Below are 13,126 nucleotides of genomic sequence, written 5' to 3' on the forward strand. Positions count from 1 at the left end.
TTAGAAAATTAGAGTCTCAGTCCCCATTCCAGACCTGCTGCACCGGAATCTGCGGTGATTCGTGGGCACGTGACAGTTTGCGAAGCGCAGGTGGAAGTAAGGTGGAAGATCTGTGCTCTTGTCCCCGCGCGGCCCCGTCCCTGTGTGCCTCATCTCACCCCACGTGATCACATTCTGTCAGCCTCAGCCGCCTGGGTGTGAAATTGGATCTTGGTTCCCGCCTTACCTGCCCCTGGGTCGGCTGAGGACGAGCTGAAATCATATACAGAAGGTCACTTTGAACGTGATAAAAGCCTGTGCAAGTGTAAAGGAAAACTATGAGGGAGAATTCTTACATTTCATACTCAGCCATCATTAGCTAATCTACTTCATATTAGCTGCATCCTCAGCAAAGCGAGCATTCACCTGTAAAGTAACCGTTTGTTGTGCTTCAGATAGTGTCTGGGCAGATTTCACCAAGTTTGCAAAGGTCTCTCTTAGGCTAGTCTTCCCAGAGCTCAGAATAATCAAATTACATTCTGTTTTCTTTAACAAGACCTTTCACAGAATTTGCCTTCCTGGGGTCTCAGAAGCATTCCTCCTGTTGAGCCCAGGTTGGGGCACAGTAGATGCTTGGGGATGCTTGTTGATTAAACCACTAATTAGCCCACAACAAGGTCCAAACACTGGCTTGATGTCCTTCACACTAATCCATTTATGATAATCAGATTATTTGCATCATTGAGAGACTCAACATAGCTACAGGATTCAGTCATCTCAATAATAAATATCAAATATTCATTAAGCAAAGACTCCTGGTGGCTGAGAAATCCTTTGGTAGTGCATGGAGATTGAAGTAGGTGAGATCATTAACTGTTTATAAACATCATTCCCATTACCTTTGAAACTGGGGGGTGGGGACAAAGGAAAAGAGCAGCAGCAAGGTATTACTGTCTCCTCCTCACATACATTTTAAAAGAAAAGCAATAGCCAAGAAGCTGTTGGACAATAAGTAGGTGAAATTTTAGGAAAACATATCAACTGAAGGTGTTGCCTGGGGCCCTAGTTGCTCCTGTTCTCGAAGAAATGGTACTGATTGTCAAACAGTGAAAGTGAAATATTGAGAAAAATGAATGACACTGTTCTCCACCAACCTGAGGCTCACAGATACTCAATTCAAGTTAAGTCAGACTTTTGCATTGTCTACAGTTTGTGAAATTATGGACTTTATGCTCCTAATTTACTAAATATAGTAAAAGTATGCTGTTTTCTTTTTATTGGATCCATGGCAATTAGCAATATTCTCTCTCATCATTTAAAAGAATTCAGAATGTCAGTGCTTCAAAATTACTTTTCCTAAAGTTAAAATGTACTTATAATGGGTAACTTTATATAAGAGGGAAAATAAACCCTCATGCCTGCATGTACAAAGATAGTCTGTCACAAATACTGTATGCTGACACATATATATGGAATTTAAGAAAAAAAAATGTCATGAAGAACATAGGGGTAAGACAGTAATAAAGACACAGACCTACTAGAGAATGGACTTGAGGATATGGGGAGGGGGAAGGGTAAGCTGTGACAAAGTGAAAGAGCGGCATGGACATATATACACTACCAAACGTAAGGTAGATAGCTAGTGGGAAGCAGCCGCATAGCACAGGGAGATCAGCTCGGTGCTTTGTGACCGCCTGGAGGGGTGGGATAGGGAGGGTGGGAGGGAGACGCAAAAGGGAGGGGATATGGGAACATATGTATATGTATAACTGATTAAATTTGTTATAAAGCAAAAAAAAAAAAAAGTTAATCATACTATTTTTTTTCCCTGCACCACCTAGAGTTTGCATGGGAATAGTCATTCATTCATTCATCAAGTAATTAAAAAAAAAAAAAAAAGATAGTCTGTCAGAGTCAGATCTTGAAAGCAAGTCATGGCAGCATTCAGTTCACCTCTGAATACCTGACAATCCCAGGATGCTACCGGTATGCTGTTGGTATTTTATGAGAATGCATGTAATAAAAGAACTATAACTTTACCTTTTTATTCACTTTTTACTTTGAAAATTTTCAAATCAAGAGAAAATGTCAGAATTAAACAAAGTGCACGGATACACATCTGGAATCACTAATAGTTCACATGTTTACCACGAATGTTCTCCCTCCCTCTCCTTTTCTCTCTCACATTCTCTCTCTCCTCCCCTCACCCAAACAAAGAACAAGGACCTGCTCTGAAACAGCCCCAGCAAAATGATCAAATTCAGGACCATTTAACATGGATAGGGTGCTCTCAACTAGTACATAGTTCTGACTCAGTTTTTGCTAGTTGTCCCAGTAATGCCCTGTGTAGCAGTTCTCCCTTGATCCCGGATCTAATCCAGGCTCACCTGTTGCATTTAGCTCTGGTCCCTTTGGTGTCCTTGAAACTGGACCAGTTTCTCAGTTTCTCTTTGTCTTTGATGACGTTAACATTTTTGGAGTGTGCAGGCCAGTGCTCCCTCACAATGCAAGTGCAAGATTATGCATTTAGGGCAAAAATACTACGTGATGATTCTTCATGGAACATTACGTTAGTGGGTCCATGATGTTGGTTTGCTCCATTACTGGTGATGGCAACTCTGATCACTTGGTTCAGGTGGCATTTGTCAGATTCTTTCTTTGTAATTAATAAATAATCTCTAATGGTAGCATTGTGGGAGGAGTACTCTGACACTATTAATTCTGTTCCACCATAAATTTCAGCATCTATTCATGATCCTTACCTGATCAGTTATTACTGCTTTGGTCAAAAATGGTGATTTTCTAACTCTTATATTCCTTTGCATTTATTGGAAGTCCACTGTAAAGAATAGCTTTCTCTTCCACCCTCCTTATGTATTTCTCTATTTATGTATTTGTTTGTGGGCATCAGTAGGGACTTGCAGGTGGTTTTGATTCAGGTGGCTATTGCTTATTACTCTCATTAATCATTTTGGTGTTCATATGGCACCAACTTTGCTGGGTGGGTTCCCTTTCAATCTCACTCCTGTGTTTGTTTGACATGGCCCCATTGGTGTGTATCGTTTATTCTTTAGCATACCTGTACTGCAGTTCTTCATTCAAGTCACTGCCCAAATGACAGATTTTATTCTTGAAAAAATCTTTTTTTTAGCTATTGCTATGCCCCAGTTACTGTTCTTACTCATGGACCAATGGGAAACCAGACAATTAAATCAGCCCTTATAGTACAGTAAGTTGTGATAGGTTGTACCATGGGAACACCAAGGAAAAGCCCTTTATCCCACTGGGTCAACTTAAGAAGGCTCCTGGGAGAAAGTATATCACCTCCTACAGCTGAGAGATGAATAGAAATAAACCTGGGGGGAGGCAGTGTTCCAGGCTAAGGGGCACACATGTCTATTTGAGGAATTCCTATCCCCCAGGGTGCCTAGTGGCAGGGCCCCATCCCAAACCAATTAAGTCAGAATCTCTGGAGGGGGAAGGGTTTAGGGCCCATACATTTTAATTTCCATAAATTTGTCACGAGGAATGGTGTCATGGAGCTAAACCCTTCAAAACTAAAATTTAAAAAGGTCCATTTCATTTTATAGGATTTTGAACTCAACAACGAACTAAAGATGAACGTCCTAAACTTGCTAGAAGAAGTTTTGCGAGACCCAGATCTTCTTCCCCAAGAACGGAAAGCCACAGCGAATATCCTGAGGTAAAGGAAATTGTAGGTGCCTATTAATCACACTGGTTGATTTGTGCTGTGTTTATAGAAAATAAGATCCTGTCAAACCAGAAGGGTGTATATTAGACTCCTGAGGGGCAGTAGGGATTCCGTCCTCGCTGGGAAAGCTGCCTCGGGAAGACTTCAGACTGGGTGACATAACTTGTGTGCACTACGATGGCTCCTGTTTGTGTGGGCAGATGGTGGTTTGCTGTAGAACCAGGACCCTGAAGATCCTCTCCTGCAGGTCCAGCAGGTGTTGCAGAGGTGTTTTTTCCTCATGTGGATTCTAAGTGTCTATTACAAGCTCATGTTTATGAGCGGGGTTGTAGTGTTTCTGTGGGAGTCTTGTGCACCTGGCTTGTGGATGTGCTGTCATAGAGCAGCTATGCATTTTCTTCAGCTTGTTTCACTGGTCCTGGACCAATCTTACTGTCAGCTTCTTAGATGGAGATTTCCACATCAGGTAGGTTGTATAAATTTGGATCCCACACTTCAGTGTGACAAAGTCTTTTACTTCAGGTTTCCCACTAGAGGCTGCTTGTGTCTGTCATTACACCAAGCATCCAAGCAGTTAACAAACTTTCTTATAGCTGCTCGAACAGATGGGTGGATTTTTTCCAGTCCACTTTACATGAAGAGGGCAGCCATCCATGTCTCTGTATGGACATTTCAGTTACAGCTTTCCACCTCACTATATGTCTGTCCCTACACGGGGTGGAAAGCCCGGCCCCTACCTGCCAGGGCCTGGTACTCCTTCACCATTCTGATTTCTACTTCCCTCTTCGTTCACAAACTCTGGAAAGACCCCTTCCTTTCTTCTATGCTCAACTCTATTGTGGCTTCTTCATTATCCAGAATGTTTGTGTGTAGAGGGGAGTCCAATTTAGCTCAATCCACCATGCCTTTGGAGGCCCCTCCCTGATGCAGCAATGCCAGATTCTGGTCTGTAACATTTTAGCAATTGGCCTACAAGTCATTCTTAGTCCCATTAGCTCAAGATCCCATAGCCAGACCCTTCTTTGGTCTGTGGGCTATTATGGGTTGAATTGTGTCCCCCTCAAAAATATGTTGAGGTCCTAACCCTCAGTACCTGAGAATATGACCTTATGTGGAAATAGGGCTATTGCAGATGTACTTAGTTAAGATGAGGTCATACTGGAGGCAGGTGGGCACCTAATCCAATATGAGTGGTGTCCTTATAAGAAGATGCCTGTGGGAAGACAGAGGGAGCCACAGAGAGAAGGCCATGTGAAGATGGAGCAGAGATTGGAGGGATGCATCTGCAAGCCAAGGAATGCCAAGAATTGGCTGGCAAACCACCAAAAGCTGGGAAAAGGCAAGGAAAGATTCCTCTATAGGTTTCAGAGAGAGCATGGCCCTGTGGACACCTTGACTTTGGACTTCAAGCCTCTAGAACTCTAAGACAATGAGTTTCTATTGTTTCAAGCCACCTAGTTTTTTGTACTTGTTTAGGACAACCCTAGGAAACTATTAAGAGCCTTTGTCACTTTCTCCATCCTATGAAACATCTAAGTGAGTTTAGGGACTCAGTTACTATGTTTATTTTCAGATTTTAAAATTCTAAATACATCTTCAGATAAAGCCTGATATCGGTGGATGAGTGGTCATATCTGTGAGTGATTGCTGCTCCTGTTTTCTCCATGTGAACAGTTGATTATCCTCCTGTATTTAAAACATTGATAATTAAAAGCTAGGGTCTGAAAGTGTGTGCCCCTAGGGACGTTTGACTAACTAGCTGACAGGGAAATGGGGGCGGGGTGGGGCTCAGACTGGGAAAGGCTGTCAGGATTGGCCAGTTTGAGGCCCTCATGTTGCCTGTCCCATCACAGCACCCATGCAAGATATCACCAATCAATCCTGAGCGCTTTCTTCCTGCACCCACAGGTGAGCTCAAAACTCAGCTGATTGGCACTACTACTTCAGATGAAACTAACTTACCATCTCAGGTCTTTATTATTCATCAGGCTTAAGATGTACAAATTCTTTTTGCTGAGTAAGTGACCTGAGAATTAGAAGTGTAAGACTGATAAGAATGGAAATTTTAGTAGATGGTACAGCCTGGGAGGGTAACACCTAACAGTCTGATTCTAACTTTTGCAGGATGTCACACATTTAAATCTTTGCTCAGCCACTAATACCTGTCAAGTTTCTTAATCTCAACCTCATTTTCCTCATTTATAAAGTGGAGCTATCAATACCTTCCTCATTGGGTTGTTGTGAAAATCACATGATATAATATGTGTAAAGAGGTTAACACAATGCCTGAAACATACTTAGTACTCATATTACTGCTACAGGGTGTTGTTATTATTATTAGTAGAAAGCACTGACAGTAGCTCTTGGGAAAAATAGTTTCTGCCATCAAGCCAATACAGCCCAAGTAAAACCAGGCTACATCTTTGTCAAACTTAACTTTCCTTAGGCTTCATTACCTTGTCTATAGAAAAGACATGATAATAACATGATAAAAGACATGATAAAAACCTATAATGGATTATAATCTGGAAAAATATTGAATCACTATGCTGTACACCTGAAACTAACACAATATTGTAAATCAACTACACTTCAATTTAAAAAAACTAACTTAATATTGCACAACAATATTAAATAAATAAATAAACAAGTGAATGCAATTTAAAAATCATTCAAATATACACTTTAATCCGAGTCCAAACCACTGGACTAACAGAGAACCTCAGACCCCAGGGACTGTTCATTGGAGTGAGGTCTCACAGAGGTCCCCATCTCAGCACCAAGACCCAGCTCTACCCAAGAGCCTACAAACTCCAGTGTTGGAAGCCTCAGGCCAAACAACCAGCAAGACAGGAACACAATCCAACTCATAAAAAAAAGAAAAAAAGAGACAGCAAAAAAATATGTCACAGATGAAGGAGCAAGGTAAAAACCTACAAGACCAAATAAATGAAGAGGAAATAGGCAATCTACCTGAAAAAGAATTCAGAGTAATGATAGTAAAGATGATCCAGAATTTCAGAAGTAGAATGGAAGCACGGATTGAGAAAATGCAAGAAATGTTTAACAAAGATCTAGAAGAACTAAAGAACAAACAAACAGAGATGAACAGCACAATAACTGAAGTGAAAAATAGACTAGAAGGAATCAATAACAGAATAATTGAGGCAGAAGAACAAATAAGTGAGCTGGAAGGCAAAATGGTGGAAATAACTGCCAAGGAGTAGGATAAAGAAAAAAGAATGAAAAGAATTGAAGACAATCTCAGAGACCTCTGGGACAACACTAAACACACCAACATTCAAATTATAGGGGTCCCAGAAGAAGAAGGGAAAATTAAAAAAGGGTCTGAGAAAATACTTGAAGAGATTATAGTTGGAAACTTCCATAACATGGGAAAGGAAATAGTCACCCAAGTCCAGGAAGCACAGAGAGTCCCATACAGGATAAACCCTAGGAATAACACACCAAGATACATATTAATCAAACTAACAAAAATTAAATTCAAAGAAAAAATATTAAAAGCAGCAAGGGAAAAACAAAAAATAACATACAAAGGAATCCCCATAAGGTTATCAGCTGATTTTTCAGTGGAAACTCCATGGGCCAGAAGGGAGTGGCAGGACATATTTAAAGTGATGAAAGGGAAAAACCTACAACCAAGATTACTCTACCCAGCAAAGATCTCATTCAGATTCAATGGAGAAGTCAAAAGCTTTTCAGACAAGCAAAAACTAAGAGAATTCAGCACCACCAAACCAGCTTTACAACAAATGCTAAAGAAACTTCTCTAAGCTGGAAACACAGGAGAAGAAAAAGACTCACAAAAACAAACCCAAAACAATTAAGAAAATGGTAATGGGAACATACATATCGATAATAACCTTGCATGTGAATGGATTAAACGCCCCAACCAAAAGACACAGACTGGCTGAATGGATACAAAAACAAGACCCACATGTATGCTGTCTACAAGAGACCCACTTCAGACCTAGGGACACATACAGACTGAAAGTGAAGGGATGGAAAAAGAAATTCCATGCAAATGGAAATCAAAAGAAAGCTGGAGTAGCAATACTTGTATCAGGTAAAATAGACTTTAAAATAAAGACTGCTACAAGAGATAAGGAAGGACACTACATAATGATCAAAGGATCAATCCAAGAAGAAGATATAACAATTATAAATGTTTATGCAGCCAACATAGGAGCACGTAAATACCTATGGCAAATGCTAACAACCATGAAAGGAGAAATTGACAGTAACACAATAATAGTAGGAGACTTTAACACCCCACTTACACCAATGGACAGATCATCCAAACAGAAAATAGATAAGGAAACACAAGCTTTAAATGTCACAGTAAAACAGATAGATCTAATTGATATTTATATAATATTCCATGATATTTATAGAACATGCCACAGAACATTCTCCAGGATAGATCACATCCTGAGACAAGTCAACCTCAGTACATTTAAGAAAATTGAAATCATATCAAGAATCTTTTCTGGCCACATTGCTGTGGGATTGGAAATCAATTACAGGAAAAAGAACCTGTAAAAAACACAAATACATGGAGGCTAAACAGTGTGCTACTAAATAACCAAGAGATCACTGAAGAAATCAAAGAAGAAATAAAAAAATACTTAGAAACAAATGACAACAAAAACACAATGACCCAAAACTTATGAGATACAGCAAAAGCAGTTCTAAGAGGGAAGTTTATAGCAATTCAATCTCACCTCAAGAAAAAAGAAAACTCTCAAACAATCGAACCCTACACTTAAAACAACTAGAGAAAGGAACAAAGAAAATCCAAAGTCAGTAGAAAGAAAGAAATCATAAAGATCAGAGCAGAAATAAATGAAATATTTATTTATTTTCCAAGACTGAACCAGGAGGAATTAGAAAATATAAACAGACCTATCTCAAGTAATAAAATTGAAACCGTAATTAAAAATCTTCCAACAAACAAATGTCCGGGACCAGATGGCTTCACAGGTGAATTCTATCAAACATTTAGAGAAGAGCTAACACCTATCCTTCTCAAACTCTTCCAAAAAATTGCAGAGGGAGAAACACTCCCAAATTCATTCTATGAAGCCACCATCACCCTGATACCAAAACCAGAAAAAGATATCACAAAAAAAGAAAATTGTAGACCAATATCACTGATGAACTTAGATGCAAAAATCCTGAACAAAATACTAGCAAACAGAACCCAACAGCACATTAAAAGGATCATACACCATGATCAAGTAGGATTTATCCCAGGGATGCAAGGATTCTTCAGTATACGCAAATCAATCAATGTGATACACCACATTAACAAATTAAGGAATAAAAACCATATGATCATCTCAGTAGATGCAGAAAAAGCTTCTGACAAAATTCAACACCGATTTATGATAAAAACTCTGCAGAAAATGGGCATAGAGGGAGCCTACTTCAACATAATAAAGGCCATATATGACAGACTCTCAGCAAGCATCATACTCAATGGTGAAAAAACTGAAAGCATTTCCTCTAAGATCAGGAAAAAGACAAGGATGTCCACTCTCGCCAGTCTTATTCAACATAGTTTTGGAAGTCCTAGCCACAGCAATCAGAGAAGAAAAAGAAATAAAAGGAATACAGATTGGAAAAGAAGAAGTAAAACTGTCACTGTTTGCAGATGACATGATACTATACATAGAAAATCCTAAAGATGCCACTGGAAAACTACTAGAACTAATCAATGAATTTGGTAAGGTTGCAGGATACAAAATTAATGCACAGAAATCTCTGGCATTCCTATACACCAACAACGAAATACCAGAAAGAGAAAGTAAGGAAACACTCCCATTTACCATTGCAACACAAAGAATAAAATACCTAGGAATAAACCAACCCAAGGAGGCGAAAGACTTCTACTCAGAAAACTATAAAACACTGATGAAAGAAATCAAAGATGACATAAACAGATGGAGAAACATACCATGTTCTTGGATTGGAAGGATCAATATTGTGCAAATGACTATACTACCCAAAGCAATGTACAGATTCAGTGCAATCCCTATCAAACTACCAATGGCATTCTTCACAGAATTAGAACAAAAAATCTTACAATTTGTATGGAAACACAAAAGACCCCGAATAGCCAAAGCAATCTTGAGAAAGTAAAACAGAGTTGGAGGAATCAGGCTCCCTGACTTCAAACTATACCACAAAGCTACAGTAATCAAGACAGTATGGTACTGGCACAAAAACATAAATATAGAATCCGTGGTACAGGATAGAATGCCCAGAGATAAACCCACGCATATGTGGGCACCTAATTTACAACAATGGAGGCAAGAACATACAATGGAGAAGAGGCAGCCTCTTCAATAAGTAGTGCTGGGAAAACTGGACAGCTACATGTAAAAGAATGAAATTAGAACACCACCTAACACCATACACAGAACTAAACTCCAGATGGATTAAAGACTTAAATGTAAGACCAGACACTATAAAACTTTTAGAGGAAAACGGGAAAAACACTCTTTGACATAAACCACAGCAAGATCTTTTTTGACCCACCTCCTAGAGTAACAAATAAAAACAAAAATAAACAAATGGGACTTAATTAAACTTAAAAGCTTTTGCACAGCAAAGGAAACCATAAACAAGACAAAAGACAACCCTCAGAATGGGAGAAAATATTTGCAAATGAAACAACAGACAAAGGATTAATCTCCAAAATATACAAACAGCTCATGGAGCTCAATATCAAAAAAGCAAACAATCCAGTTAAAAAATGGGCGGAAGACCTAAATAGACATTTCACCAAGGAAGACATACAGATGACCAAGAGGCACATGAAAAGATGCTCAACATCACTAATTATTAGAGAAATGCAAATCAGAACTACAATGAGGTATCACCTCACACCGGTCAGAATGGACATTATCAAAAAAGCTAGAAACAATAAATGCTGGAAAGGGAGTGGTGAAAAGGGAACCCTCCTGCACTGTTGGTGGGAATGTAAATTGATACAGCCACTATGGAGAACAGTATGGAGGTTCCTTTAAAAACTAAAAATAGAACTACCATATGACCCAGCAATCCCACTACTGGGCATATACCCTGAGTAAACCATAATTCAAAAAGAGACATGTCCCACAATGTTCACTGCAGCTCTATTTACAATAGCCAGGACATGGAAGTGACCTAAATGTTCATCGACAGATGAATGGATAAGGAAGATGTGACGCATATATACAATGGAATATTACTCGGCCATAAAAAGAAACAAAATTGAGTTATTTGTAGCGAGGTGGATGGACCTAGAGTCTGTCATACTGAGTGAAGTAAGTCACAAAAAGAAAAACAAATACCGTATGCTAGCGCATGTATATGGAATCTAAAAAAAAAAAATGGTACTGATGAACCTAGTTGCAGGGCAAGAATAAAGAGGTAGACATAGAGAATGGACTTGAGGACATGGGGTGGGAGGGCGAAGCTGGGGTGAAGTGAGATTAGTCTCAACATATATACACTACCAAATGTAAAATAGATAGCTGGTGGGAAGCAGCAACATAGCACAGGGAGATCAGCTCGGTGCTTTGTGACCACCTAGAGGGGTAGAATAGGGAGGGTGGGAGGGAAGCTCAAGAGGGAGGGGATATGGGGACATGTGTATGCATATGGCTGATTCACTTTGTTGTGCAGCAGAAACTAACACAGTATTGTGAAGCAATTATACTCCAGTATTAAAAAAATAGTAAAAAAAATATATATATATATATACACACACATACACTTTAAATGTGTAGATTGTTTGGTATGTGAATTATATCTCAGTAAAATTCTTACCAAAGAAACCGCCATAGTCATAACTCACTTACTGCTATTTTGTTAAAGAAAAAAAAGAAATAAAAAACAAAACAAAAAAGCAATTCCACTGGTGGGGTGCCCCCTAGCTGCCCACCCAGAATTCTAGTCCCTTGCAGAGTCTTCCAAGTATTCTGAAAGTCTCAAGAAATATGTGCTCAGGAATGAACCCAGTCATTTTCCTGCCTCAGCGTCTTTAGTCAAGCTCACCGCCCTGAGGCTACTTGAGGGAGAGACCTTTAAGTGCCAGCACGGTTTCTGTGGAGAATGCTGCCTGGCAGTCTTGTGAAGCCACCATTTCCCTATCAAAAAGCTGAGAAAGATGCCACCTGCCCTGTCCCTGTGCCACCTGGGTCCCAGAGCAGCCTCACTCAACCCAGAGTCTCTGTCTCTCGTGAAAACAGCTCTTTCCACATCTTACCTGGTTCCACCGTTTTTCACCGTAAGAATTCAAAAGCCACCTGCAGAGCCAAGCAGGGCATAGATGTTACACTATCCCACCTATTCTCCCATCTCTCACCATCTTTCTTCCCATGAAGCCAAAACAAAACCAAAGGCTTTGTTTAGCCCTGAACATGTCAACTAAAGCTGACAGATACTGGTGGGGTCACCAGCCCATCAGCTGAGCAGACAGCCAGACCCTGAGTCACAGTTTGAATCAGCTGAGTCCCTGGGGCACTAACTTATCTTCCCAACAAGCCAGTGAATAGATTTGTGGAAAACAAAACAAAACAAAACAAAACAAACCCTAGTACAAGAAAACAACCGATATTTGATTGAATTTCTCCTACCAAGTAATTCATTCCACTTGCACTATGTTTGAGGGTCCCTATCCCAGCACATGAGATTGTGATTATAGGAGGAATAAATCATGTATTAGTTTTTAGGGGGGTTGATAATTTTACATATCCGATACTTATGTTTATATGTATGAAATGTGTGTTTTTAAAAATCATGTCAAAATGATTAGAAAGTAGAGTAGGAAGTAAGACCTAGACAGAACCATCAACTGAAGGAATGTTATCATTCATGAAATCTCTTTGTGAAAAAAAAAGAAATCATGGGGTATATGAGAAAGCAACAGAAATAAAAAGGATTATTTAACAACCCTGAAAATTATAAAGATTTTCCTGTTAGTTCATTTCTTAATTTGAAAACAAACAGGGAATTATTTTCAGCTGAAACCAAGAGAATTTAGTATTAAACATTTCCATGCATTTATGGACATCTGCCTTTTTTTAAAAAAAAAAAAGTGCCAGAGCATAGGTAACAATGGGCTCCAGTAAGCCCAGCAGGAAGGAAAGTCATGCTTGAGAAAGCATGAGAAGGAAGAGGTGGTCTGGCAGGTCCCAGAAGCAACATGAGATTAAACCATTCACAAGGTGGGGAGGAGAAGAGTCTGAGGCAGGCCATGCCATGGGCCCAGGCCAGCCCGTCACAATAGCAAGCAAGCGGCCCATTCGAGGACAGAGGCCAGTGGCTCTTGGCTCTGTTTTTAAGACTACATGATTTCTACACTTGAAGGGGAAATTTTCTAGTTATAGAATTTGCATAATCCCGTTTCCTTTTAAGTTTTTT

General features: G+C 39.6%; 1 protein-coding gene across 1 annotated transcript in view; it reads left to right on the forward strand.

The window, feature by feature from the left end:
- The window catches only part of RASGRF2 (Ras protein specific guanine nucleotide releasing factor 2), a 248,052-nt gene that overhangs the window by 214,236 nt on the left and 20,690 nt on the right, over positions 1 to 13,126 (forward strand). The window contains exon 19 of the mRNA XM_060091787.1: positions 3,570 to 3,682. Within this exon, the coding sequence (XP_059947770.1) occupies positions 3,570 to 3,682 (113 nt within the window). The remainder of the gene's footprint in view (positions 1 to 3,569; positions 3,683 to 13,126) is intronic.

Source organism: Mesoplodon densirostris, chromosome 3, assembly GCF_025265405.1.
Source record: "Mesoplodon densirostris isolate mMesDen1 chromosome 3, mMesDen1 primary haplotype, whole genome shotgun sequence".
Classification (NCBI taxonomy): domain Eukaryota; kingdom Metazoa; phylum Chordata; class Mammalia; order Artiodactyla; family Ziphiidae; genus Mesoplodon; species Mesoplodon densirostris.